This window comes from Phyllostomus hastatus, unplaced genomic scaffold (genome assembly GCF_019186645.2).
Source record: "Phyllostomus hastatus isolate PE091 unplaced genomic scaffold, TTU_PhHast_1.1 phas_scaffold_387, whole genome shotgun sequence".
Lineage (NCBI taxonomy): Eukaryota > Metazoa > Chordata > Mammalia > Chiroptera > Phyllostomidae > Phyllostomus > Phyllostomus hastatus.
The window spans coordinates 1005390-1032782 of record NW_025334027.1 but is presented as its reverse complement, the minus strand read 5'-3'; the positions used below and the strand labels follow the sequence as shown (position 1 = coordinate 1032782).

The 27393-nt window shown below is 53.5% G+C and overlaps 2 protein-coding genes and 1 long non-coding RNA gene across 5 annotated transcripts; all 3 read left to right on the top strand.

Annotated features, from left to right (window-relative positions):
• The first annotated feature begins 646 nt into the window (after positions 1 to 646).
• On the top strand, positions 647 to 10393 carry LOC123806647. 3 transcript variants are annotated; one of them, XR_006783516.1, is made up of 6 exons: positions 647 to 1410; positions 6432 to 6465; positions 6980 to 7095; positions 8180 to 8269; positions 8987 to 9145; positions 9236 to 10393. It is a non-coding gene; the product is annotated as an uncharacterized LOC123806647 (long non-coding RNA). The 3 variants fall into 3 exon arrangements; XR_006783517.1 differs by lacking the exon at positions 647 to 1410 and adding an exon at positions 5070 to 5257 and having other exon boundaries at positions 9059 to 9145; XR_006783515.1 differs by lacking the exon at positions 647 to 1410 and adding an exon at positions 5070 to 5257.
• A 391-nt stretch (positions 10394 to 10784) lies between these two features.
• On the top strand, positions 10785 to 15549 carry GSTT2B (glutathione S-transferase theta 2B). Its single transcript, XM_045819809.1, has 6 exons — positions 10785 to 10936; positions 11174 to 11354; positions 11973 to 12060; positions 12973 to 13123; positions 13207 to 13380; positions 14529 to 15549. The coding sequence occupies exons 1-6, from the start codon at positions 10928 to 10930 to the stop codon at positions 14736 to 14738; spliced, it is 813 nt and encodes a 270-aa protein (XP_045675765.1). The 5' UTR covers positions 10785 to 10927; the 3' UTR covers positions 14739 to 15549.
• Positions 15550 to 20502: 4953 nt separating this feature from the next.
• Positions 20503 to 27174, top strand: LOC123806631 (glutathione S-transferase theta-4-like). Its single transcript, XM_045819873.1, has 5 exons — positions 20503 to 20614; positions 21894 to 21981; positions 24295 to 24445; positions 25594 to 25770; positions 26900 to 27174. The coding sequence occupies exons 1-5, from the start codon at positions 20503 to 20505 to the stop codon at positions 27095 to 27097; spliced, it is 726 nt and encodes a 241-aa protein (XP_045675829.1). The 3' UTR covers positions 27098 to 27174.
• Positions 27175 to 27393: the final 219 nt, after the last annotated feature.

Genomic DNA, 27393 nt, shown 5'->3' with positions numbered 1-27393 from the left:
CCCGCAGCCAGCTTGTCCCCAGAACCTGACACCCATGCTTTCTCTTCAGGAAGTGAGCCCCAGGCTGTCATCTCAGGTAAACTTTTTGTTTTTCAAAGGGCTCACTCTACACACCTTGAAGAGACAGAATATACATTGGGAGAGTGGAGGCAATGGGAGCAGGAGAGGGGCAGGGAGAGCAAGCACCAGGTATCATCGGGAGGAAAATCAACCAGGGAAGCGAGAAGGCCGGAACGCTGCAGCCTCCAGAGCTGGCTCTCCGCCCCGCCGCGGGGCCTCTGGTGTCGGTGGTGCTCTGACCCTGGGCCCAGAGACTGAGTGAACCCTTGGCTTGGCAGCCCCTGCTCAGGTGGACCCCTTGCTCCTGGCCACCTGGCCCCAGCCCAGGGCCACCCTGTCTCCTCCTCTGCTGACTGGCCTCCCACCATTGACACACTTTCTTACTCTGGTCCTGGGCCATCTCTGGTCCCCTTCCCTGCAGTCCCCTGGACGGGCAGATTGAGCTGCTCTGGGCAGCTGGGGCCTGCAGGGCCAGAACAGCAACTCCTCAGCTTTCCAGGCTTTTCCAAAGGGCACCTCTCGGGCACCCCTCCACTCAGCTGCAACTCTGCCTGTGATGGGTCTGCCCACCCCAGGGACGGGGGTGTTCTGAGCAGGGCTGCTCCGCCTGAGGCAGGGTCAGCTTTGAGTAAAGGCCAGGGCGGTTTCCCCAGACAGGCCGGGCTAGGCCTGGGGCCAGGACCTCTGACTCTGCTTTCACCCTTTGGTCAAAGGGATTACTAGGGGGTCCTTTGTGAGTGACCTTCCCTAGTGTCCCAAGCCATTTCTCTGGACATTACCTTGTGCTACCTTCACAACTACCCTGTGAGGTAGGAATTAAAAGGACAGAAAGTCTCTTTCAGGCTCTCTTTACCGGACGGAGCTAGCCAGCCTTTTCTTGACCTTGTCAGCCATAATTAACTGTTATTTTTCTGAGCCTCTATTATCAGGACTGGGAAATTGCTGCAAGTACCCTAAAGACACCGATGTCCTGAAAAATCGCCAAACAGGTGGTGCAAGGTCGCAGTGACTGGGCCCTGCTCCTTAAGATGACATCGGGGTGAACTGAAGCCCCCACGAAACCGACTGAGGCATCCTTGTTCCAGCCGCCAGCGGCAGCCCCTCGCCCTTCAGAGCCCAGTTCAAAGCTCACGGTCTTCGCACCAAGCACCTTTCCTCTCCCGGAAAGTGAGCATGAACTTTACTCTCTGCATTTTCTTTTCTTTGTGAATTCTTTCACAGCCCACGGCACTGGCCACCCGGACAGGCAGTAGCAGCCCTACTCGAAAGGGGAAGCCAAGGCCCAGGAGAGGTAAAGGAGGGAGCTTCGCTGAAAGTTGCGCAGCAAGTTAAACGCAGTACCAGCCTCAGGTACAGAAGCAGGAAGACAGCCACCCTCGCCCCACTGGCCTCTCTTCCCACCTGTGGCCCCTCTCTTCCAGTCCTTCTGCACTCTTTCTCTCCCGTTTTCTCTCCCCCGATGACGTGGATCTTTGATACCTATGGACGAGTCTTCAGCAGTCCTAGTACAGGACAGGCAGGGAAAGGGGAGCTGGCACGGGGTTCCAAAACACCTGTCTGGGACCTGCACCAGCATTTCTGGCTCCCACCCCTTGCCCTTCCAGGAGGCGCACCTGTTGTTCAAAGGTCTGTTTGATCAGCTGTGTGTGTGCAAGAGAGGGCAGAGTGGGCTCAATAGGGAGAGATCTGCTCAGGGCCACGGACCTTCTTGCTGTCCAGAGCAGGGGTCCTTCGGGTGAGCGCAAATCTCAGGGACCTCCCTGCTCTGCAGGTTTGAGGGGCTGAAGGGAGGCAGGTGGGCTGGGGAGCTTGGGTGTCACCACAGAATTAGCCAAAATTAAGAGTCAACCAGTCCCCGTATTGTTCAAAGGCTTAGTTATCCTTCCTTGAACTCTCCAGGGGCTGACCTGGAGCCCCGCACAGCTGCAGTCATTTAGAAGTGTCTTTACAGCCAAGGTCAACGGAGCCTGAGCAGCTGGGCCTCTCTGTTTGTTCTGGGGGGACCAAGCAAAGCTTTCAGTTGTCAGGTGCTCTTGAAAAATGTGCAGAAGGTATTTTCACAAGTTGTTTGAGGCCCACACTCTCTTTCCATCGAGAGTTCTGTCTGTTACACATCTCCTGTGGGAGTAGCCGTGGGCATTTTGGCTGTGGCTGAAGGGGGAAGGCAAACCTGGGGAGCTGGGAATGTGTGGGTCGAGCAGGATATATTGTGCACTTTGAAATCACTCCTGCATCTACCTAATTACAGCTATTGTGGTGCCTAACTGGCTTACTGACAAAGGAGAGCTGACAGAATGTCTATTATTTCTGTAGAAAATGTTACAACATCATGGTCACATAAAAAGGTAACAATCGAAGAGTCTTCAGTCCAAAAGTAGGGTGGGGGAGGCCATTTTTAAAGGCAAAGTTACATCCAGCTGTTAAGTAAAACGTGTTCTAAAAAGACAAAGTCAAGATATTGTTCTTGAGTCTGTGATTGTTTTGTGGGGTTTTTTTTTTTGGTAAAACTCATCATTTATTTTCTCAAAACAATTGATTTTTTTTAAAAAAGGATTGCTCCTTTCAAGTGTGTTGGCAGTGGCCGGGTCTCCTGTTCGGCCCCCTTTTCCAACCGACTCTTCACGAGAGACTCGGTGACCCTGGTTCTTGTGTCAGACTCTTATCGTGCATTGACGGGGCCCCATGTCCTCCACGGCTCCGCTCTCGGGCCATGCCATCTGCTGCTCTCTAGACCCGAACATCCCCCTTCATGAATTTCAACTGTAATCGAACCTAATAGCGTCCTTATCCCAAGCTTACTGATCCCTGCAGGAATCATCATCTCCAACATACCCATGAGGAAACTGAGGCCAAGCCCAATCCTAAGGCTGAAGGGGTTGACCGTGTACACTTGAGGGTGATAGCGAAAAATAAGAGATGAATTCAAGGCAATGGACGAGGTCAAGATACCCACAATGCTTTGTCCCAAGGCCGTTCCAGTTGAGGGCCAAATAACTATCAGAGTCCCAGCCGGGGCTCTTCTCCCACAGCAGCTGCCTCCCTCTGGAGCTAGAAATGCCTTGGGGTTTGTTTGTTTTTTTAATTAATTAATTAATTTTTTTTTAGAGAGGGAAGGGAGGGAGATAGAGAGAAAGAAACATCAATATGCGATTGCTGGGGGTTATGGCCTGCAACCCAGGCATGTACCCTGGCTGGGAATTGAAAAAAATGCCTTGGTTTTTATACAGTTTCATTCACAGACCATCTTCATTCTGCTTAAGCAGGAAAGCTGAAATGACTTGCGGTCACTCAGCTGGTAAGTGACAGATCCAGGTTTCAGATGAAGGTCTCTCGACTCAGAGCAGGGTCAAGGAGAATGAGGGCAAACGCAGTGGGGGGCTGACTAAGCTGACCCGGCTCTCCTGGCAAATGGGGCGGCAGGGAGAATATGGCAGTAGTAGGCTGTGGCCTGAACGGGTTGGGTCCAGCTCCATCTTTCCCTGAGCGACTCCCCAAGCCATGTGGATTGGGCTTTCTGGTAACATGTCCCTGCATTTGAGGGCCCCATACCCTTCTGAACCATTTCGTGCCTCATTAATTGTCTATAACACACTCAGAAGGGGGCAGAGCAGTGATTACAGAGGACAAAACAGCCTCAGAAAACTTGGGGAGCTCAAGAACCTCCCCACCAGCATTAACGGCCCCTAAAAGGCCCAGGGACCGTTTGCCTTACATCAGAGGGGAAGACCGCCAAGCTCCTCCCCAGGGATGTGGGCTGAGACCCCAAGTTGCCCTGCAGCAGAGGATGAATAATGCATGAACAAGATGGGGGGGCAAGCCCATGGAGTGGGTCCCACAGGAAGTCTCCCAATGGACAAGGAATACTGAGAGGGGTCTTCCCCACACCCCCTAGTCTCACACTTGGTCCCTCACCCCCAGCAGCCCTGAAATGGAACTGGTGTGCCTATGACGCACACTTCTCTTAAAAGCAGGCTCTAGTTCTCTGCCAGCCTGGCCCCCTCTGCGGTGTTCTCTCCCTCATTTCCCACTGACACTCCTTCCTTGCACTGCCACTGTCCTTGGGACCCCCTTCCCCTCCTTCCCCTCCAGGTAAGTCTCAGAGTGGTTAAGACAGAGCCTGAGGCACCAGGAGGAGCAGAGCGCTGGTGAGACTTCCAAGTACCAGCGAAAGCAGCCTCTCAGGGCGCTTGATTCAGGTCAAAAGAGCTTTTGTTCCTTTTCCCTCTTTATGCCCCCTACTCTATATTGTACATAAAACTTATTGACTTCCCTAAAATGGGTCATGATTTGCTCAACGATCTGGTTTGTAAGGCTGAGGCACGATGCCATAGACTCAGCTTTGTGGGAGGCCTCCTGGCTCTCTCTTCCATCTCCACTTCCTTCACTTTTTCTCTGAGTTCATCCCTCTTTTCTTCATCCTTTTCCTGGGCCCCCTTCCCCTGCTCTCCCTCTGGGGCTCTGCACAGTTCCTTCCACTGGACAGGGCCAGAGACTCTGGACTCGGCGGAGGACTCGGAGGTGCTTCTTTCCCTGGCCTGGTGGGCACAGCCGGAGTCTCCGACCCTTGCCTTCTGCCCAGGATCGGAAACAGTCTGAGGCTCCCCCCACCCCCACCGAGACCCTTCCCTTTCCGCCTCAGCGGCCCCAGCACTGTCTATGCTCCCCACTCCCGGGAGGTTTGTCCCCCCCTTCCCTTCGGCTTCGGAGGCCTTCTGGCAATGGGACCTTCCCCTCAGAGGTCCTCGGCACAGTGGCCGCTGTGGTCACCAGCGCGAGCCTAACGGACCACCGCGTGCCCAGACACCCGCTGCGGGATGTGCTCGTTGCCAGGACAACCTGCCCACTAACTCCCACCTCCTTCCCTCCAGCTCCACACCCAGGGCACAGGCTGAGGACAGGCCTGGCGAGGTAGATGAGGCTGTCCAGGCCCCAGCATGCTCCGCGCTGGCGGTGGGGCTAAGGGGCGGGGCGGGGCGGGGCGGGGCGGGGCCTGCGGGTGTGATCGGTGATTCCAGCAGCAACAGACACGGATTCTTGAGCGGAAACTTCCTTCTTCATGGAGACTGTCCCCAGCTCAGAGGGCAGTGGAGCATCCGGGAAGATGTCAGGAAATATTTTGGGAATTTGCCTCCACACTGAAGAACGACCCTATCTCACATACATATATGCAATGGAGCACAACTCGGCCATAGAAAAGGTGAAACCTTGCTATCTCTGACAACATGCCTGGATGGAGGAGCTATTACGCTAAGTGAACTAAGTCAGGCTGAGAAAGACAAATGCCGTATGGTTTCACTTACGCTTGGTATCTAAAAAAAAAAAAAACAACAAAACGAACGAACAAAACAGAAACAAACTTACAGTACAGAGAACAAATGGGCAGTTGCCAGAAGGGAGCGAGGGCAGGGGGTATGTGAAAAAGGCGGAGAGGTGAAGAAGCGCACGTTGCTGGTTACAAGCACAGTCACGGGGTGCGAGCACAGCCCAGGGAATAGGGTCATAACATGGTAATAACTGTGTACGGGGGCAGCCGGGTCCTCACGGGGGTGATCACTTCGTAAGTCATATAAATGTCCGACCACTGTGTTGTATACCTGAAGCACACACAATACTGTATATCAACTGTAATTGGAACATTTGAAAAATAGCAACAGTCTCTGTTGGGGTCAGGCAAGTTCGAGGAAAAAGAGCCAGTCACCTACCTGCACACATGACAAATGCACACCTATGCTCTTCTTACACACTCAAGCACACAGTGTCACATATATACACAGATACTCCCCAATATGTATACATGTGTCCACTCTTACCTACCAGTTCACACACTTACTCATGTTCACATGCATATATACACACATATATACTCTCACACATCCACATATATACGCACACATATTGTTTTAAAATGTACCCAGGATTTATTTTAATCAGTATGGTAAGACATGCAGACATGCAAATGACCATGATGAAGGAAGAAGTTTTTACTCACAGTTCCCCAGAAGTGGGAGATGAAGTGGGATTTGCAAGAACAATTTGGACTCTTTGAAATATTGTTTGAGCAATTGGTCCAAAGGTTGTGGGTATTGTTAAGCTGAAATATTATTTGAGCAAAGGAAGGCTGAGGGAGCAGGGTGTGCAATGCTTTTGGTGCCTGGTGGCTAAGGGACCCTCCCTGGTGTGGAGCAGCCACTGAGCTGTCTGCTGCGAGAGCTCAGTGTTACCTGTGCAATCAGAAAGTGAGAGACCCAGCCCCCAGCAGAGTGGGCTGGCGCCCCACTGCGTTGGGCTGTGCTGGGTGGGCTGTGCTTGGTAGAGCAAAGCGGGGGAAAGTGCAGCCCAGCTGATACGTTTGCTTTTATTTTCTTCTCCAGGTGGGAGGAGAAAGCACCCCCAAAACTCTCAAAGGTAAGCTTTGGATGGGCCAAACACGTTTATAAGTCTGCATCGCTCATTCCTTGAAGTCAGATAGAAAAATAAAAAGGGAATCACAGGGCTGATGTGAAATTTTAGAACAGTCAGGGGTGCAAAAGGGAGCAAAACACTCCAACCTTCTGCAGCCAAGCTCCAGTCCCCTAGCCCCCAGATACCAGCCCGGTATTTCCCTAGAGCCATGACGCCAGCTCCGTCAGTGCTGGATCTAATGCCCAGGTCTGAGCAATCAGCAATGAGAACAAAAGGGTAGATTTTTTTTTTACAATGGCTTTGTATGTTTACACATATTTTGGCTCTTACATGTAAATCTCTGGCAAAATTGATATACAATTTTTTATATTTTAATCTCACAAATGCTACAAGGGAAAGCTGCAAAGAAAAAGCACTAGTGGCGCACAATGGCCTTGCTTTTGGGTTAATTCAAGTTAAATTATTTGAGTACTGAAAACAGAACAAGTCTCCAGGGCTGATGGTTTTTGCCTACCAGAGTCACCGTGAAAAAGGAGATGACATGGAAAAGAGAGGCCACCTCTAAATGGAGACACACGTTTGGGTGCTGGTTTGCCCAAGAGCCCTTGTGATTTGGAAGTCTTATCTTTTGAGGTCGGTCATTTTTGGGCCTAGTGGGTCTATTTTTGACGGGGTCAGTTTGGACTCTAAGTTGGACAAAGTGAAAGGACTCAAGGAAACCTTGCTGGCCACTTGGACTTGGAACTCAGTTGTCTGGCGCTGCAGTCTCTTAAAGAAAACTGCTGGCTTTTTTGGAATCCTTATTCTACAGATCCGATCTCAGCTGGCCAACTTGGCTGAGATCTGATACTGTTGACTATGGGCGGGCTGAGCCTCCGCACAAGGTACGCCCACCGACAGTGGGCAGGTGGGATGCCTGCGAGCAAGGACAGATCACAGACTCCAGAATGTTGCAGGTGCAGGGCCCCTCTGTGGGGCCCTAAACTGTGAAGACCTCACGACTAATGAGTAGACTGACTAGATCACATGCAAGTGCCCATGCTGAAGAGCTTATGCTCTGCTGGGACCACTTTCTGATAGGCTGTGTATTTCAGATCAGACACTGACTGAGTTCCTAGCACGGAATCCCCAAAAAGCTGGGTGTGGGGTGAGGACATGTGGGGGCTGTGACCCTTCTGCCCAGGTGGGACTCACGACTCCACCACAAGGATGCTTCACTGCCCTTGGCTTGTAGCTTCCAGATGAGTTGCATTTTGCAGCAGTGGACACACAGTCTGGCTCTGGGTCACTCACCGCTCCTTGGAACACATGCCTCATGAAGGCAGTTTGTGAAACGCAACTGTTCTCAGAGAAAGATCGAGCTGTTCTAGGCTCCTGACTGATTAAATAAGTGGGACAAAGGGGATGGGAGGTTATGCAAACCCATTCGAAAATTGTTGAAAATTCAGGATTTCATCCTGATTATTGATTGAATGTGATGTGTCTCTTTGTTTAACTGGTACAAAATGTTTTCCTGTGAAAATGCGTTTGTCCCTCTTGTATACAGCCCTTCCGGACAAAGATCTGGATGAGCCTAGGATGTCACATTTTGATGACTACATGGGCCACCTCCATTTTCTAATGAGGGGAAAAACCCCCTCCAGGCACCTGAGGAAGTGAGGGTGGGAAGTGTGGAGATGGGGCGGGTGGGGGGGACATTCATGATCTTTGTTCCCAGAAGTTTTCCCCTCTTCTGAAGGACAGCGGCCCAAGACTGAGCCGAGGATCACACCCGATGAGCAATGACACGAGGGATCGAGGGATCGAGGTATCGGTGGGGTCCCAGCTCCTGCACTTCCCACATGGGGCACCTCCAGCTGTCGCCCACACCCCCGAGTGGATGAACTGGGATCACATATGAGCAAAATTGTCAGGAGCTGACTGCCTCAGGCAGCGCCTTTGAAACCTGCGGGACTGAGAACTGAACTGTGCAGACAGGACTGGGAGCCCCGAGGGGGGAGGCCCTGTGGGGAGCCTGCCAACCATACCGCCTGACTGAGGCAGTCAGGCAGGCCCCCGTATGGGGTTTGGGGTTCCCTCACACTGTCAGCTGTCAGTTTCCCATGGGATCACCTGTGCCCTCTGGGATAGTACTTCTGTGTGTGCCCTGGAGGCAGGTTACTAAACTAGGAAAATTCCTTACAACTGGAATGAGAGAAACAGAGACAAAACAGTTAAACAAATGGCCGAGTAATTAGCAGCCAATTAATAAATCACAAGACCCTACCCTCCCTAACTAAAGACACTTAGGAGCAGATGGCTAACATCTCTCCTTCCTGACCAGAGAGACAGCAGGTAGCTTAATCACCCTAGTCATGATGATAGATAACAGAGACCCAATTAATACCAGCCAAACCCAAGAACAGATGACGTCAGGAGAGTAAGTAACAAAAAACCCAATTACAGCCAGACAAATCATAGATAAAGGAGAAGCTGACCAGAGAATGACCCCAAACCTCACTATACACTCACTTCGGTGCATCAGCCTATTCAAGGACACACCTGGAAAGCCGGTGAATATTCTGACTGAGACCTCCCCTGAAATTGCCACCTGCAGAAACCAGATGAAAGCTCTCGAGACAAAGGACGCAGGGTGCACTGTCTCTGGAGCACGTCCACGCCCCCACACTCCGCTCTTCCTCAGGTGAGTACTTGAGCTAGGAGACTCAGGAGTTGGAAAATTTTACTTTAAGGTAAAAGGTTATAAGCCTAGTAAGCAATGTATGTGTTAAAGCTCTTGTTTCAGAAACTACAGATAAAGCCCATCCTGGCTCCTGGAAAACGGCCGACCTCCTGGGGCACTGCTGAAGACAACTCCCTGGGGACAAGGGGAGGCATCAGGGTCTTCATGTTCCAGGGAGAGACAGAGGACCACCCACCCCTGGGAACATTCAGTGCCCAGGACAGGAATGTTGCAGCCTCTTTCACCTGACCCTCCCCGAATCTCAAAGCCCTCACCGCACCTTGTTTATTCCCTGTTATAAAAAGTCTGACCTGGAAAGAAAAGGGAAGAGGTCTGTTAGGGTGTGAACCCACGTCTTCTCAGACCGCCAGCCATCTGAATAAAGCTCCCATAGAGATTCAATCACTGTCATTGCTTATTGGGTCTGGTAGTGACAGGCAGCCCGAATGCCGGTGTCTTTTCCAGTTTTACTTTTACTTTCTCGCTCGCTCAGAAGGCCCTCCTCTTGCCTAACTTCTCAGCGAGCCAAAGCCGCCTCACCTTGTCTCAGGCCCCCCCCTGCTGTCATCTTGCTTCTTCTGTCCTAAGTCTTTCCTTTGTCTCGGTGTCCCCAGCTTTATTAAACACACCCTCAAATTCACCTGGACTCATATCTTGAAGTCAAGAACCACACTTTCCAAAGTGTGTTGGGGCAGACCTGCCCGCCTCTGCCCAGTCCCTTCCCAGGAACACCCCAACTTTAATGACACCCCTGGAAAACATGCAGAATAGCTTCAATTTGCTGGCCAGAGCTGTGCCTTGGGCCAGAGTTAAAGAGGCTCATAGAGGAAACCCAAGGGAGAAACCACCTGGCTTTCTAAGATGGGCTTTGTTTTGACTGGCTAAGTCCAGGGCAGGCGGAGGACTTCCCAAGTGGTCCAGTCCTACCTCATTTTGGCTGGACAGTTCTTCCCTTACATTCTCTCTGTCCTCACACATTATCCAGTAAGCAGGAAGAAGGAACCAGGTTACACCTTCAACAGTTTGCTTGGAAATCTCAACTAAATATCCAAGTTCACGGTTTACAAGCTCTGCCTTCCACACATCTGTAGAACGAAATTTATTTAAGTTTCTATCTCTGCGTAACTGGATCTTCTGGCACTTTGCTATTGGTCAGAATTCCTTTTCTTGGAAGGGTGAGAAACTCAATGCTAACTGGTTTAGGCCAAAAGAGGGATTTCGTAGAAAACTCCTCCCCTTGTCCCGGCAGGAGGTGTAGCTGCCTGCCCGCCCCCCCCCCCCATCGGGAACTGGGATCAGAACCTGCTTCTTTCCCCAACCCCCCTTTTCTCCTTTTTCTCAGCAGAGCCTGCTTACTGAACTCCGAAACGTGACCAGCAGTGGTCCCAGTTCACGGAGCCCACCTTTACCTTCCCAAAGGTCCCCCCCTCTTGCCTAGGTTCCAAGTTCAGAAATCCCAGAAAAGCATTCTGATTTGCCCACTTGAGTCACCAGCCAGAAGGACGGACTACTGGTGTTGCCAGGTGCCCAAACCCGCACCGTCACTGTGGCCCCTGGGAAGATGTCAGGGAGGGAGAGGGTGCGGTGAGGGGGGCGGAGAGTGAGAAGAAACGGAAAAGAAAGGAGGGTCCCGTGCGGACGTCTCGCGATTCCGAGGCTGGCAGCTTGCTTTGGCTGAGGATCCCCTGCGCCCGGTCCCGCCGAGTGCCTCCCGCGACTCGCGCGCCCCTCCAGGCAGCGCAAATGGACCTGGTGAGAGGCGCTGGCAGGCGAGCAGCCACTTAATGAGCAGCAATCGCACGCGGGTGTACAGGCGGCTCCCTCTGGTGACCTGGGACCCGGAGCCAGGTCGAGTTACAGAAAAATATTCTTTGTAAATTTAACCAGAAGAGGGCAGAGATGGGCGGGGCCGGGAGCAGAATCAAAAGGGGTGGGGCAGGCCTCTCAAGGACATTTTTGGGGTGGAGCCTCCGAACTCGTTTCCTTTAGATACCCGGCTCCTGCCCCCGCTGCTGTCCTTGCTGCCTTCGACTTCTGCCACCCGCCAGACCGGCGACCATGGGTCTGGAGCTCTACCTGGACCTGCTGTCCCAGCCCTCCCGCGCTGTCTACATCTTCGCCAAGAAGAACGGCATTCCGTTCCAGCTGCGCGCCGTGGACCTGCTCAAAGGTGGGCCCAGGCGTGCTCCCCAGGTGCGCACGGGCCTCCTCGCCTGGCAACTCCCTGAGCGTCCCCACGGGGGGACATCCTGGGCCATGTGGCCTTGGACAGGCCTCTGAACCTTAGCTTTCCCCTCTGACAGGGGGGATAATGTTACCTTCTACTCTGCGGGGTGGGGAGAAAACTGGGATTTTCAGAGTTGTATGTATTTAAATTCATAAAGCCCTAAAGACTTTGGGGAGACCACCATGTGGTGGTGAGAATTAAGGGGTAGGAAGAGCTGAGCCAACCCTCCCCTTGCCCATCCCAATCCTGTCTGAATACTTCTCTTCATCCACCCAAAGCACCTGGCTGCACCCACCAGCCCCTCTGCTGGTCTGAGAGGTAGCAAGGCAGGAGGCCAGCCCCTCCCCAGTCAGGAGGCCCAGCCTGGGAGGCCCTTGAGGGAGTGGAGCAGACCTGGTGCTCCCAACCCCTGCTGTTTCTCAGACCAGCCCACCCAGGGGGCTCTGGTCTAGAGAGGGAGGAGAGGAGGTGGGGGAGGAGGGGGAGAGGGAAGAGAGGGGAGGAGGAGGGATCAGGTGTGCCTCTTGTGCTTTGGGCCTTTTCTGACCTCTTTCTCCTCAGGTCAGCACCTAAACTCGGAGTTCCTCCCAGCTAACAGCCTGCAGAGGGTGCCTGTCCTCAAGGATGGTGACTTCCTCTTGAATGAAAGGTACTCTACTTCCCACCCAACTCCCAGGCCCCCAGCCCACTGGCCCCCGGCTCGTCCACTTAGGACCCTCCCAGACCCCATGAGCCCCGAGGGCCCAGGTGCAGAAGGGTGCTTGCGATGGGGGCAGCTGGCCTGGAGTGGGCCTGACGTAGCACGTCCCTGCTCCTCTCTTGTCCTCAGTCTCTGCTTCTCCCCAGGGCCTCTGTACCCCCACAGGCAGGGGCACTAGAAGACAGGATATGGGACCTTTGTCCAGCACTGCAGAGATGCGGCTGAACAGATACAACCCGAAAGGGCCTCTCTCGACACCCCCGAGTCTGCTTGGGCCTGAGCACCCAGTTTGTGGTGTGGCCCGCACCGGGCAGGAAGGGGACACAAGGTCAGGCACGATAGTGGTAATGGCTGGGGGGCCTGTCAGAGGGGACCTGCAGCAGGTCTGAGGACATGCTTCCCCTCTCGGCACCTGGCCTGTACACTCAGGCACTGAGGTGTACCACTGTGTGCCAGCCCCCTGCGGGCTTCCAGAGCTCCAGGGAACCTTTTCTGAGTTGTGCAGCCTCGGAGAAGTCACTTAACTGTTCCAAGCCTTAGTTTCCTCATGTACGAAAGAGATAACAAGAGTCTCTACCTCATAGGGCAGCTGCTGGAATATCACAGAGATGAGGTTCTTAAAGTACAAAGTGGAAGGTCTGGTCGAGAGTCTGTGCCCAAGACAGAGAAGGAGGAGACTCAGGAGGATACAGCCAGGGGAGAGAGAGGAGGCAGTGCCCAGGGAGCTGGGGAGTGGCGGAGGGGGTGGGGCGGGATCAGAGGCAGAGAAGCCCAGGGCCCCACTGGGGGAGGGGAGCAGCTGGGGATAAAGGCCACCAGCCAGGGTCTTCACAGCTATTGCTCCTACCTCTGTCCCCCCAGCGTGGCTATCCTGATTTACCTGAGCATTAAGTATCAGACAGCGGATCACTGGTACCCATCAGACCTGCAGGCCCGCATGCGCATCCATGAGTACCTGGGCTGGCATGGTGACTGCATCCATAGCACCTTTGGTGTGTCCTTGTGGGCCCAGGTGAGGAGAGCCATCTGGGGAGTGGTTGGCTTTCAGGGTCTGGGAGGAGGCAGGGGCCACAGACTAAGTCTATCCTTTGTCAGGTGCTGGCTCCACTCATTGGGATTCAGGTGTCTGAGGAGAAGCTGAAGCACAACAGGGCTGCCATGGACAGGGCCCTGCAGTTTATGGAGGACAAGTTCCTGAGGGACAAGGCCTTCCTCACTAGCCAGCAGGTGACGCTGGCGGACATCATGGCACTGGAGGAGCTGATGCAGGTGTGAGCTTGGCTGGGGGAGCAGCATTTGTGGGCAACATCCCTCTTATTGCCACCCCCTTAGGCAGCAATGCTGAGGGCTAGGGAAAGTTAGGGTTTGCCTGGCATCCAGAGCAAGTTCCTGGCAGAACTGGTGCTAGAGCCAGACCTGCTGCTTCCCTTCTGGGTGGGGTTTCATCCTGGCGCTCTCTAGCCCTGAGGTTGGCCACACTGCCCTGGGCTGCACATGGCAATTGGGAAACGGACGTGACACCTTGATGTGTGGGTCACTGGCCAGCAGTGATCACGGAATGCTGCGGATGGCTCGTCGAAATGCGAAAAAAACATGCACAGAGACAGACCAGCTTCTGTGGAGAAGTAGGGACAGAACAGCCGACCCCTCTAGTGGGGAGTGTGCTGATTTACCGTCCAAACCAGCTTTTATTGGGTTCGTTTTGCAAAAGAATTCAGGTAAAGCACATTACTCATTGCGAGGAAGTAAGGATCAAACGATAGGTAACAAGGAACTCTGAGGGTCTATTTTGAGTCAGGGTCAAAGAGCTGTAAGACTTTAAGGAACAAACTAACTTCCTCCTTGGACCCTTCTCATTCAACTGAAAGCATTCTAAACAAAGATGGTTTCACAGGAATTTACGTATTCTTTCTTAGGCCTGATCACCCGGGGAATCCGACCTTTCCAGCACAGGGCAGCACCATCCTGTCATTGTTTCAGGCTTAGGTGGAGCAAGGGAATTAAGAAAGCCAAGAGATTAAGAGACTTTCTTCAGAGCAGGAGGACTCGGGCTTTGTCAAAGCCAAAGGGGGAGAGTCCATCACCCCCTTTTGCTGTAGCCCCCAAAGTCCTTCTTTTGGGGCCTTCCCATGTGATCGTACCTGTCTTAGATTGTTCCCCCCTTGGGGAATCTTACCCATCATTGGCTAACCGACCAGGCATTGGGGTCCAGGCAGGGTGAAGTATGAAGGAGCAGAAGCGGCGCTCCTGTCAGGGAGGTAAGCTTGTCTCCTTGCTGGCTTACAGTTCCAAAGGCGTTCCCTTAGCCTTAGCCTAGGTGGGGGTTACAGCTTCTGATACCAGGCAGGGCGGTTCCCAACAACGCCTGTACCAGTGCTCCTGGCATCCTAGCAACTTTCCCGTCCTTGTCCTCGCAGGTTGTGGTTCTTGGCTGTGACCTGTTTGAGGGACGGCCACGACTGGCTGCCTGGCGCCAGCGAGTGGAGGCTTTCCTGGGTGCTGATCTGTGCCGGGAGACCCACAGCTTCATCTGGAGCATCCGGGAGCTGGCAGCCAACAAAAAACTCCCGGATCCTCCCCCAGAAATGCGTTCAAGAATGCTGCTTCGTATAGCCAGGATCCCCTGAAGGGTGTGAATAAGGTCGATTGGGGTCAGAATATTGGTAGTGTTCATTCTCTTCTTGCTTTTCATCTTTTGTCCCTTTTCATCTACTTGTCCCTTTTCATCTTTTTCATGTTGTCACAGTCTCTTGTCTCCGACTCCTAGAGGAGCTCTTCACAGGTGGGACATTGGGTGTCCTTGGCAGTGCTTCTCCTCAGGTGCACCAGATGTAATCAGTAGAAAATTAGAAGTTACCATATGTATATAAAGAGCTCCTAAAATTCAATAACATGAAGAAAAAGAAAGCAACTAAAAATCAGCAAATGTCATCATTGGTCTTTTAAATGTAGTGAAGATTCTGATACTTTAATACAGAACCAAGATTCTGATACTTTAATACAGAACCAAGAATTCTTGGTTTGCCCTAACTGGTGTGGCTCAGTGGGTTGAGTGCCATCCTGTAAGCTGAAAGGTCACTGGTTTGATTCCCGGTCAGGGCACAGGCCTGGGTTGCAGGTTTAGACCCCAGTTGGAGCATCTATGGAAGGCAGCCAATCGCTGTTTCTCTCTTACCTCGATGTTTCTCTCTCTCCCTTCCCTTCTCTCTAAAATCAAAAATGAAAAAAAGAGAGCCCTGGCTGGTGTGGCTCAGTGGACTGGGCGCTGGACTGTGAACCAGAGTCACTAGTTCGATTCCCCATCAGGGCACATGCCTGGGTTGAGGGTCAGGGTCCCTGTGGGGGGTGCTCAAGAGCAACCACACATTGATGTTTCTCTCCCTCCCTTCCCCTCTCTCTAAAAAAAATAAATAAAATCTTAAAAAAAAAGAAAAAGAATTCTTGGTTTTTGTGTTGCGGCCACTCAAGGCCAGGCAGGTCGATGGTATTCATGCAGATGGAATAATATTCACAGAACCGTCGGGATGCCTGCCATGCTTTTACTCACGGGCGGGCAAGCCATGCATGCCGCAAGCTGCCTGTCTCCCTGCATGTCACATGGCGTGGCCCTTGCTCCCCAACGTGGCACCCATCATGGCACCTGTCCCCTTGCGTGTCTATCTGCATGTCTCTCTGGTGAGAAGACCCTACATGTTTAAGTACTAAAGGTGAACAAAGCCAGAAAAATGCCAGAATGTTACATAACAAAATTCTGTGCACACGAGCCCACTTCATGTGGGAACGGTTTATCAGACCCAGGATCAAAGGATGGGACTGGTTATCAGTCCCTCCAAGGCTATGGGAACACTGCTTCCCTTAGCTACCCAGACCCCTGGGTGAGGAAGCCAGGCTGCCTCCACTTACCCTACATTTTTATTACCTGTATGATATGCGTGGAGTGAAATACATCCCAGGAAACTTCAGCATACCTAACCCAAGTAACTTACTGTGCTGGCAGGTTCTATGGTGCCCATGCTTTGGCCTGTTCTCCTGACCCCTCAGGAACATCGCTGGCCAGGCTGGGCTCTGTGCTGTCCCCGGAACCGAAGGTGAAGTCGGTCCTGCCTGAGCTCCACACAGGGCCTGCAAGTATGTGTGTGTGTGTGTGTCAGATGGACACACACATGCACTGGCCTAAGTCCTGTCCACTGGCAGATGTCAAAATGCAGGAAGGCATGATGGTCCCCTTGCAGAGGACAGGAAGGCCAGAGAATGGCTCCAATCTTCCTGGGTCCCAGAATGGACCAGGACAGTTTTCTGGGAGGCCTTGGCTGGGCGCCTAGGAGTGCTAGGGCTGCTTTGGCTGCTACCCACTCCATGGCCCACCCAACCCACACAGGCCCCTGTGGGTTGTCCTCTGGATCCATGGAGGCCCTGCCTACAACCCGGCCCCTAGCATCCCAGACCTGGGTCCTGACAGAAGAGAGGCCCACAGGGCAGTCTGGGAAGAAGGCTCCTGTAGGCTGAGAGGCAAACGGATGGAGCTGTGGAGTGCAGCCACAATGGGTGAGGGTGCACTCCCGCCACGGGAGGCTGCTGCACAGGGAGCATGGGATCACGCTGGGGCTTCAGAAATGCCCTCTGTTGCTGTGTGGACCAGGACCAAGGGCCCAGGGTAGAGGCAGGGCAGCTGCTCCGGAAGCTGGTGAGGTTGGCCAAGCCACCCAGAGGCTTGGGGGTGATAAGAAATGTAGAACGTAGAGCGACAGCATGACAGCGCCTGGCGCTGCAGGCGTGGGGTTGGGATGGGGAAGACGAAAGACTCCTAAGGGTCTGACCTGATCCCCAGACGGTGAGGGGACACACTTGAGGTGGGGAGCTCTAGAGGAGGGTAGTCAAGAGGGAGGTGCCTTTAAGATGTCAGGATAGTTACTTGGTGTGGACAGAAGAGAGGCCTGGGCTAGGGGTGGGTGGGGTGGGCCCTGTGTGTGTGTCATGTGTGATTTGTGTGTGTGTCACCAGCATAGTGGGAGGGAAGACACAGAAGACCTTGAGGACCTGAGAACCTGAACTGTGTGCCTGCCAGTTTCTCTCAGCCTGTGTCGTCCCTCCTTAAAGGCTGGTGGAAGCTGCCCTGGCTGCCCCAAGCAAAGATCAGAGCAGCCCAGGAGGGCAGGTGTTTGGCCCCATCTGGTGGGAGGAGCAGGAGGTGGGAGGCTCTGAGGGCTCTCAATGCCCTGAGAAGGAGGAGGATGTTGGGAGCCGCCCTGCCTGGTTTCAGGAGCTGTAATCACCCCCCATGGCTAAGGGTGAGTGAGTGAGCTTCGAACTCTAAGCCACTAAGGAGACAAAGCTTATCTCCCTGGCAGGAACACAGTTTCTGTCCTTCTTTCATAACTGGCCCCCAGTGCTTGATCAGTTAGCCAATGATGGGTAAGATTCCCCAAATGGGGAATAATCTAAGACAGGCATGATCACATGGAGGCCCCAGGGAAGGACTTAGGGGGCTATGGAGAAAGGGGGTGATGGACCCTCGCCTCTCGGCTTTGACAAAGCCTGAGTCCTCATTCTGCCTGCGAGAAGTCTCCTAATTTCCCAGCTATCTTGCCTCCTCTGCCTGACTTAAGCCTGAAACAATGACAGAGGGCAGTGCAGTCCTGTGCTGGATAGGACGTGCACCCCGGGTGATCAGGCCTGAGAAAGAATGCATAAACACCTGTGAAACCTGCTTTGCTAAGAATGCTCTTAATTAAATGATAAAGGTCTGAGCAGGAAATGAGTTTGTTTCCCGAAGTTCTGTAGCCCTTTAGCTAACAGACCCTGACTCAGAATAGGCCCTTGCAGTTCTTTGTATGCTATCTATTGTTTGACCCTTACTGCCTGACAATGATTAATGAACTTTGCCTGTATTCCTGTGCAAATTGAAAGCCAATAAAAACCTGTGAAGGCAAGGATTGGGGCACTCTCCTCTTGAGAGAGTGGCCAGGCTGCTCCGAGGCACCCTCTCCTTGAAAGGGTAGCCGTGCTGTCCCTTTTCCTCCATAGGACTCGGCAGTCTGTGTGAATTTATCTCACATCTCATCTATAATGCCTTGGACACTGTGGGCCGGTGTCTGCATCAGGAGGATGGCCCGGCTGGGGACCCTGCTCTTGAAAACCCATGACTAAGCCCCAACAGGGCCACAGCCCAACCTGCTCCCACTCCTGAGAGGCCAGGAGGGGTGGCAGCTTGGCAGGGCACCCAGCCCGTCATGGAGGGATTAGGCTTTAGGGAAGGGCACAGACCACAGGCCCCATTTTATGTAAAATGAGGCTTCTGTGAGGGTGGAAACTGGGCTCTGAGAGCAAGCAGCACAAGGGGGATGGAAACAGGGGAACCCTCCAAGCTCCTGCCTCAGACCTGGGGCCCAAGGGAGAACTGGCCCAGGAGAAGAACATGGAGACCCCTTGGGGAGGATGTTCTTGGCAGGTTTGCCTCTCTCCCTCTGAGTGGGGAGCCTGGTGCCAGAGAGCTGGGCCTGGGGGCAGAGGGTGGGTTGAGGTAGTAGCCAGGAGGAGAGGTCAAAAAGGGACTTGGGGATGAGGAATGGAGTGGTGTGGCTGCGGGGGAGGGGGAAAGATGCCATCTGGAAGAGGGTGTGGGAAGGAGGAGGTCCTTTCCTAGAGGTGAAGTTGGAGAGAAACCCCATCAAATCACCCTGCTTGTAAGAGATGGAGCCGCCCCGTCCTGGCAGAGTGGGGAGATCTCTGACACCCCTGTCTTCAGCATGGCGTGCTTTCACACTTGAGCCGCAAGTACCAGACGGAGGCTCACTGGTACCCACCGGAGCTGCAGGCCCATGTCGAGTTGACAAGTACTTGGTGTGCCCGCACACTGCCAGCCATCTGCCTGCCCCCGATGTCTACCTGTGCAAGGTGAGCCTACCTACCCTACTGAGCAGAATTGGGCAGGAGCCCGGATGCAGAGCTGGAAAGGACCGGTTGGCCCACATATTGCTGCCCCTCCACTGCCCTGAGCAGACACTGCTAATCCGTCACTGCATTCTTTCCCTGAGCCTGAATGAAACCTCAGAATCCTTCTGCACATGGAGTCCCAGAGGGCTTCACTTATGGATAGTGGATGGGGAGGAGGGGAGAGGAGGCCGAGGAGCTTGGAGGAGCACAAGATAAGCTGCTCCCTCTCTTTCCAGCCCAGCCTCTCCTGCCCCACTCTCCCAGGCAGCCTGTGGATGCTGCACAGCTGGAGCGGCTGTTGGGGAGACTGATGCCTGCTCTGCAACACCTGGAATGGGAAGGTGCTTCCTAGCAACTGTGCGGGTCTCTCTGGCGGAACTGATGGCACTTACAGGGCTGATGCAGCTGAGTTTCTCCCATCTGCTCACATGTTGGGGGTCTCACTGAACTGGGCTGAGGCTTCAGCACCAGCTGCGGTGTCTTCCCAACCCACTGCTGTCCACCGTGACCTCTTCCGAGACTGGCCCCCGCTGGCAGCACGGTAGCCCTTGTGGAGGCTGCCCTGGGCCCTGAGCTCGTTCAGTAGGCCTGCAGGCTTGTGCTCCAGCCTCGGGAACCCCCTCCCCCATTCAAGAGGCCCGGCTGGTCCAGCAGCTGGTGCAGGTGCTTCCCACGCTCCTGCACCCTGCTACCTGCAGTAAACACGCGGTGCACCCTCTGCTTGTCTTTAGCCTCACACCTGCCCCAGGAGGTGGGGTTTCTCCATTTCTGAACAGACAGGGAATCTCCCAAGGTCACATGGCAGAGTGAGCAGCTCGCAGTCTTCCCACAGTGTCTACATTTTTCAGCCGCCAGGTGTGAAGTTCCAGGTGCATGGCCTGGCCACTGCCAGACCCAACCCAAGCAGAAGTTTCTGGGCTCCTCTGCATGGCATAGCCTAACTGGCTGGCCCTCGACCCCCCTGTGGCATTGTCCCCAGTGTTCTGACAGCTCCTGTTTCCCTCTCTTCCACTCTCTACTTCTGGACCCTTCCAGGGTGAGATCTCATTACCCATGCTCCTTCTGGACCCTGCAAAGCCCTCCTGATCACGTTCCACAATGAAGGCCTGGCCCTGGGAATCCCCTTGAGTGAGCCCTTTTTTGACACCAGCCGTGGGCACACACAGGCCCCCGAGGGAGGGGAAGGGCAGAGTGACTGCTGCCTCCAGTCCTCTGCCCTCCCTCTCCCATTCCTGGGCCTCTCCCCAAACTACCTCTGGCCCTCCTCAGAACCTTTGCTGCTTTGAGAATTCCAGGCTTCGTGGCCTCATGACAACCCAAGTGAAACAAGAAGTTCCAGAATGCAGGGTCCTGGGCCTCAGTCGGAGAGGCCTGGGGGGCCCAGGACCAGGGGCTCAGGCTGTATATAGGCTCAGGGCCTGCTGGCTGGGCTGGAGGGGGCCCAGGACACATCTCAGCATGGGACTGGAGCTCTACCTGGACCTGCTGTCGGCGTCCTGCCGCGCCGTCTACATCTTCGCCAGGAAGAACAGCATCCCCTTCGAATTCCAGTTCGTGGACCTGCTGAAAGGTTGGCACCCACTGCTTCCCCAGGGGCAGCCTGGTGCTGGGAGCAGGCAGGACTCAAGGTTGGGGTGTTTCTGAAAAGTGGAGACAGACATGAGGGAGATGGCCTTGTTCCAGACTCCACAGGGGAAGAAAAGGTTCCCAAGGGAATGGCAGGCTGAGCACCTGCCCAGCCTGCCTTCGCCGGTCCCCATGGGTTCTGCCCCACTCTGATGAACAGGCTCTTAGAGGGTGGAGTGGGAGAAAGAGCTGTGGAGGGGCCCCGGGGCTCCCCCCAGTGCCCTCACCTTCTCCGTGTGGGAGTCCAGAATCTTGTTAGCTGCAGCACCTGCTTTCGAGGTTGGCAAAGGTCACAGAGGTGCATCGTGGTCCTGCACCTGAGAGCCCAGATGCTGCTTTGGTCCACATCCATCATCCACCAGCATTCGGACCTGCTCAGGGTGGGGCAGACCCTGATGAGGCTCAGGGCAGCGGTCTCCAGCAGCTCCCACCCCCGACACAGAGGAGGTTCCAACAGCTCAACTTGCAGGAACCTCTAGAATGGCGATTTTCAACCAGCGTGCCACAGAATTTTAAAAAATACAATACCCAACTATCTAGTCGGGGCACTGACCTCTTTTTTCTTAGATTGTCAAAAGAAAAAATGACCACAGCCAACACAACAATAGCCATCCGATGTGAATAAATCAAAATTATACCTACTTTTTGTCAGACTGGCAAAAAATATATATTTTTTGGTGTGCTGCAGAATTTTAGTAATTAGTTGGTGTGTGCCATGAGGTGGAAGAGGTTGAAAATCACTGCTCTAGAACATGGAGGAGGGTTATACAGGAGCTCCAGAAATGAACGAGGGGAGTGCGGAGCCCCGGAAATGTCTCAACCGGAGACTTCTGGTCAAGGGAGAGTTAGAACTTCTGCCCCATCCTGGGTTGGTTGCCTGTGAAAGGCTCTTTTTTGAACTCCAGCTGCGCCAGGGCTGGGGCTGCCAGCAGCGGGCTGTGGCTTCAGGCCGGGAGGTGAGGGTGGGACTGGCACCCTCCGGCTCCCGTGAGCCAAAGGGTTGCCCTGGTCGCAGTCAGGGCCTGGGATGGGGGCAGGAGTCATGGTCCGATCCCTTTTCTGCCTCGGCACTGACTTGCTCTGACCTGGGGGGAGGAATGATGTCCTCCGGGCCTCAGTTTCCCCTTTTGAGCAAAGGGAGGGGAGGCATTTCTGCCTCTGGGATGCCTGGCTCTCTCTTCCCTGGGGTGCCAGCAGCCTCAGCCCTTCCCTGCCCCTCTCAGGTCACCATCACAGCAAGGAATACGTGGAGATAAACCCCCTGAGGAAGCTGCCCGGCCTCAAAGATGGGAAGTTTATCTTATCCGAAAGGTAAGGGAACTGGAAAAGTGGGCGTTCGCGCTGTCTGTCACCACCAGAGCCAACGGGCAGGGACAGGGGTCAAATCTTTTCGGGCCCTTTATTCAGGGGGCCGGCGATCTGAGGAAACGGCCCGTTAGGTGCCCTCACAGACCATCTCAGGTCTCATCGCAAGCCGACATTTTTTATAAGGAGAAGGAGAGGGTTGGCAAGGGGTTTGGAATTCAGGAAAAAGATGAATCAGACAAAAAATGGCAGTCTAGCAGTTTCTCTAGCATCCTTTCATCTGCTGACCGGCGACTTTTTATCTGTGCCCTGGTCGGCTGACGCTCCTCCCTGGGGCACCGTGGCTTGTGGCTCGGATGCCACCGCGATCACTGGCACCCCCTGGGGCGCGGAGGGGGAACTGCAGAGGGTCTCCCGGAGTCAGGGTAGGGCCGGTGTACATTTCAGTTCCGGGAACAACAGCTTTCTACACGCATTCATCGCCAAGCCTATTAACTATATGACTAAAGCTAAACAAATTTTAACCCTTGAGTTTCCCCATCAGTAACAGTCTTCTGGGGGCCCTTCCACCGTCTGCCTGCGTTCTTGGGAGATTAACCTGGAGCTGACCTGTTAGGGCTTACTTACTTCTTTTCCTATGGAAAACTTCACACGTGCACTGAAGTAGACAAAAACTAACTAATGAGGAGCCCAGGGACCCCAGGTGCCCATCACCCAGCTCCAGCGGGTGTCCACTCCGGGGCCCATTTTGCATCTTCTGTACTCCACTCTATTTCCCAGACTCCTGGCCACCCCATTATTTCATCCATAAGGTTAGGAATGTACTTCTAAGAGATAGGGCCCTTTAAAAGAAAAACAAAACACAAAAAACAAGAACCCCAAACCACGACACCACTACAATACCATGATGACACCTAATAAAACGAATGACACTCCCTGGATTTCACCCAATATCCTGTTCATGTTCCAAAGTCTCTGATTATCTCATAATTCCCTCTGCAGTTTGTGTGTTTGAGTCAGGGTCCAGATAACCTGCAAGCAGGGCAACGGGTCGATCTGTCTCTTAAACTTCTTTTAATCTACAGCCCCCTCTGTGCCCCGCCTTTACCTTTGCAATTTTTTAAAAGATTTTTATTTATTTATTTTTAGAGAGGGAAGGGAAAGAGAGACAGAGAGAGAGAGAAATGTGCGGTTGCTGGGGGTCATGGTCTGCAACCTAGGCATGTGCCCTGACTGGGAATCGAACCTGTGATGCCTGGGTCGCAGCCTGCGCTCAATCCACTGAGCTACGCCAGCCGGGGCTACCTTTACATTTTTCCTGTGGTATTCCCACAGTTTGAGTTTTGCTAATTGCATTGCCATGGCATTGTGGGACATGTTTTTCTGTCCCTTCATTTCCTGTAAATAGGTAGTTGGATCTAGAGTTTTGGTGAGATTTAGGGCTGATTGATTTTGAGACTGCTTCACAGGTGGTCTCATAATTTTCAAGTGTCTCTCCCAAGCTGACTGCTGACCAGGGGCCTCGTACTCTCGTAAGGCTGCTATAGCTAAGTACCCCCAGCTGGGTGGCTTAGAACAGCAGAAATGTGTTGTCTCACAGTCTGGGGGGCTACAAGTCCGAAAGCAAGGTGTTGGCTGGGGCATGTTCCCCTGCAAGGGCTGGCAAGGATGCGTGCCAGGCCTGTCCCCCAGATTCCAGCAGCCTCAGGACTCCCTGGACTGGCAGACAGCCACGGTCTCCCTGTGTCTCTTCACATCGCCTTCCCTCTGCGTATGTCCTTGTGTCCAAAAGTCTTCTTTCTGTAAGGACACCAGTCGTGTTCAATTAGAGTCCACACTAAAGACCTCATTTCAGCTTGATTACACCTGTAAAGACCCTGTTTCCAAATACAGCCACTTTCTGAGACACTGTTCATTAGAGCTTGAATGTATCTTTTTGGAGGGACACAAGTCAACCCGTGAAAGTCTGCACCCAAATTCATGTCCTCCCACCCTTCTTCCAGTCACGCTTTCTGACTCCTTTCTCCAAATTTACCACGCCCCTTTTTACCCCCATATTTCCTCACCTGTTCCCTGTCTGGACTGTCCTTCCTGATGCCGTCTGCCAACCCCCACTCACCCTGCAGGTCTGCCTTCCTTCCGTTGCTGACTAGGGGACTGATGGCCTTTTCTGGGGCCTTTGGGCGCATCCTTTCCCTGGAAGAATGGCTGCACCTGTGGCTGGAAGCCCTGCATTGGGTCCAGGCCACACTGGGGTGGCGGTCAGTGCAGCACAGCTGGGGACAGCAAGAGCTGTGCCCTGACCTGCCCTTTCTGCAGCGTGGCCATCCTCCTCTACCTGTGCCGCAAATATAGCGCTCCCTCGCACTGGTACCCGCCAGACCTGCACACGCGCGCCCGTGTGGACGAATTCATGGCCTGGCAGCACACAGCCCTTCAGGTGCCCATGAGCAAGATCCTCTGGGTCAAGGTGAGTGGGTCACAGCTGGGGCTCAGGGCTGCGAGCTTGAGCAAGAGTACCTTCATCCCTGAGTCTCATTTCCTCAGTTCTTGTCCCTCCCGCCTTCCAGAGCTCTCAGGAGTGTGGGGTGAACCACTGGGCAAGGGGAAGTGCAGCTGGGAGGGGCTGATCTCGCTCACACCAGGGGAGGGCTCAAGAAATTTCATTCCAAACTAGAATATATCAGAGTCGAAGGGCCCATAGAGACCACCAACTTGAAGATGACAAATACAGGTATGTGCCATGTAACGACAGGGATGTGTTCTGAGAAATTCGTTGTTGGGCGACTTTGTTGTTGTGCAAACACCATACAGTTCACCTAAACAAACCTAGATGGAGTGGCCAACTACTTACTCAGGCGACATGGGACAGCCCACCGCTCCAAGGCTACGAGCCCGCACAGCCCCGTACTGTACGAAACAACACAACATTAGATCAAGCACAAGAAAAAATGATGCAGTCGGGAGATGTGATAAACGCAAGACGTATGAGGCTATAGCTGGTGTAACACAGAACACTGTTCCACGGCAAACTTTTATTATGAGTAGAAAGAATATGCTTTAAGAAATGATAAAAGTGTGCATTGTAAATACATAAGCCAGAGAATCATTGATTGTAATTACCAAGTATTATATTCTGTACACAATTGCATGTTCTATGTTTCCATACACCTGGCAATGCGGTAGGTTCGTTTGCACCTGCACTAGCACAGACAGGCGAGTCATGCATCGCAGATGTCATGACAGCTATGAGGTCACTAGGCGATCAGAATTTCCAACTCCATGATAATCTCATGGGATCGCTGTCATGTGTGCTCCATCACGGTGCGTGATGGTAACAAGTACATGTGCCAGTGTTTTCTTATCCTACACCTGTGAGAGGCCTCCCTAGTCAATCACAGGATTCTTTCCTACTGGGATCTCAAGATTCTTCTGAACAATGGCCCCAGGTAACTTATACCAACCAGAACTCCTGAAAGAGGTAAAACCACTTTCATCCTTGGTTCTGTCCAACATCTCTCTGGCAGACTAGGGTACTGAGGCCTGGAGGGTCAGGCCTGAGGCGCTAGGGTGCAGCACTAGCGCCTCACTCTCCCCACTCTCCCCAACCCCGGCCAGCTGCTGATCCCGAAGATCACAGGTGAGGAGGTTCCAGCTGAGAAGACACAGGAGATGCTGGCGGAGGTGAAGAAAAACCTGCAGCTCTTCGAGGAGAAGTTTCTGCAGGACCAGATGTTCATCACTGGGAACACCATCTCACTGGCGGACCTGGTGGCCCTGGTGGAGATGATGCAGGTGTGGAGTTTGGTGGTGGGGAGACAGAGTCCAGGCAGAGGGGGACACCCCTGTGACCAGTGGGGGCCATAACTTAAAAACAGGCTGGTGAAGAGGGAGACATGGAACTGTGACAGCCAAGCCTGGGTGGCAGGACTTGATCTGGGGACAAGAGGAAACACAGAGTTTCGAACCAGGGAGGGTAACTATCATCCATGCTTCACAACAACCCTTAGTGTGGAGGGGGGCGTAGGAGGAGGGCAAGCCTGGAACAGGGAGAAGAACACTGCATTCCTTGGTCAGTAAGCCAGGATCCTGGATGCCTCTGCCTTCTGATGGACTCTCCAGGCAGTGTCCAGAAGCTTCCAGAGTGTCCTTCTGCTGAAGTGCCTCTTTTCTAGAGCTCCAGATAGCTGCACAGAGCAGCTTCTTTGGCTCTGGGTCTGGCAGGCATCCATTGTGCATTTTGAGGCATACCTGGGTGGGGGTCATTTATGTAGCTTCTTCATGCAGGGGAGCGTGGCCAGTTCTAACCTAGACCCTGGCAGGTGTCTTACAAGGCCAGCATAACCTCTAGCCATTTGCAAAGTGGCCACCTGGTCTTTGGTCAATGTGCAGTGCAGATCAATACCAGGAAAAACCATTCCAGATTTTCTGTCCCAAGTGGTGTAGCCCCTACGTTTGCATATAGCCCCTTATATTTCTCCCACCCCATCCTCGTATGGGTCTCCTGAGCATCTTGGATGCACGTTTCTTAGGCTTCCTGCTGGCTCTCCTATTCCAGCACCTTTGCTTGACCACAGAGGGAGGATCAACAGGGGGGAGAAGTGATTCCTTCCACTCTTATCTGGGGACAAGGGGTTTCTCTGGAAGAAGGCAGGACCCATGGGGGCCTCACACTGGAAAAGTAGGAGCCAATTGGGCCAGGGTTCACCTCAGAGAGGGATTCAGGGGACTTAGAGCAAGACCAGTGACCAAGAACCCTGGGGGATTCTGGGTCTTCCCTCCCATCCCACATCTACTGCAGAGCCTGTGACCCCTTGTCCAGGCCTCGGGGATCAGCAGACTAACTGAGGCTGTAGGAGGAGACGGTGGGTGGGGGGAGGCCAGTCTCCAGGCTGACCATGCCTTCCACTTTGTCTATCCACAGCCCATGGGGGGCGACCACAATGTCTTCCTTAACAGCTCCAGGCTGGCCGAGTGGCGCATGAGGGTGGAGCTCACCATTGGCTCCAACCTCTTCTTGGAGGCCCATAACCGGCTGGTGAAGCTGGGTGAGTGGGACTGTTCAACGTTGGATCCGACAGTCAAGGAGAGGATCTGCGAGTTGCTGGAGAGGTTCAAGTAGAGCAGCTCATCCTGCAGGGCCTGGTGGGCTCAGCCCTTCGGCGCTCTTTCCCGGGGAGAGATTCTGAACACAACTCAGTGTCTCTGCCTAATAAAGAACTGGACAACCACCATGGCTGCTGAGCCTGCAACAGTTGGTGTGAGCGTAGGGTCTGATGTGGGAGTGGGCAGCAGTGGGTCCTCCCAGCTCCCAAAAGAACTAAAAAATTAAGGGTTAAATATGACTAAACTGTCAGTAGTAATAATTGATGATTTCAATACTCCACTATGAGTAATATATAGAATAACGAGAGAGAA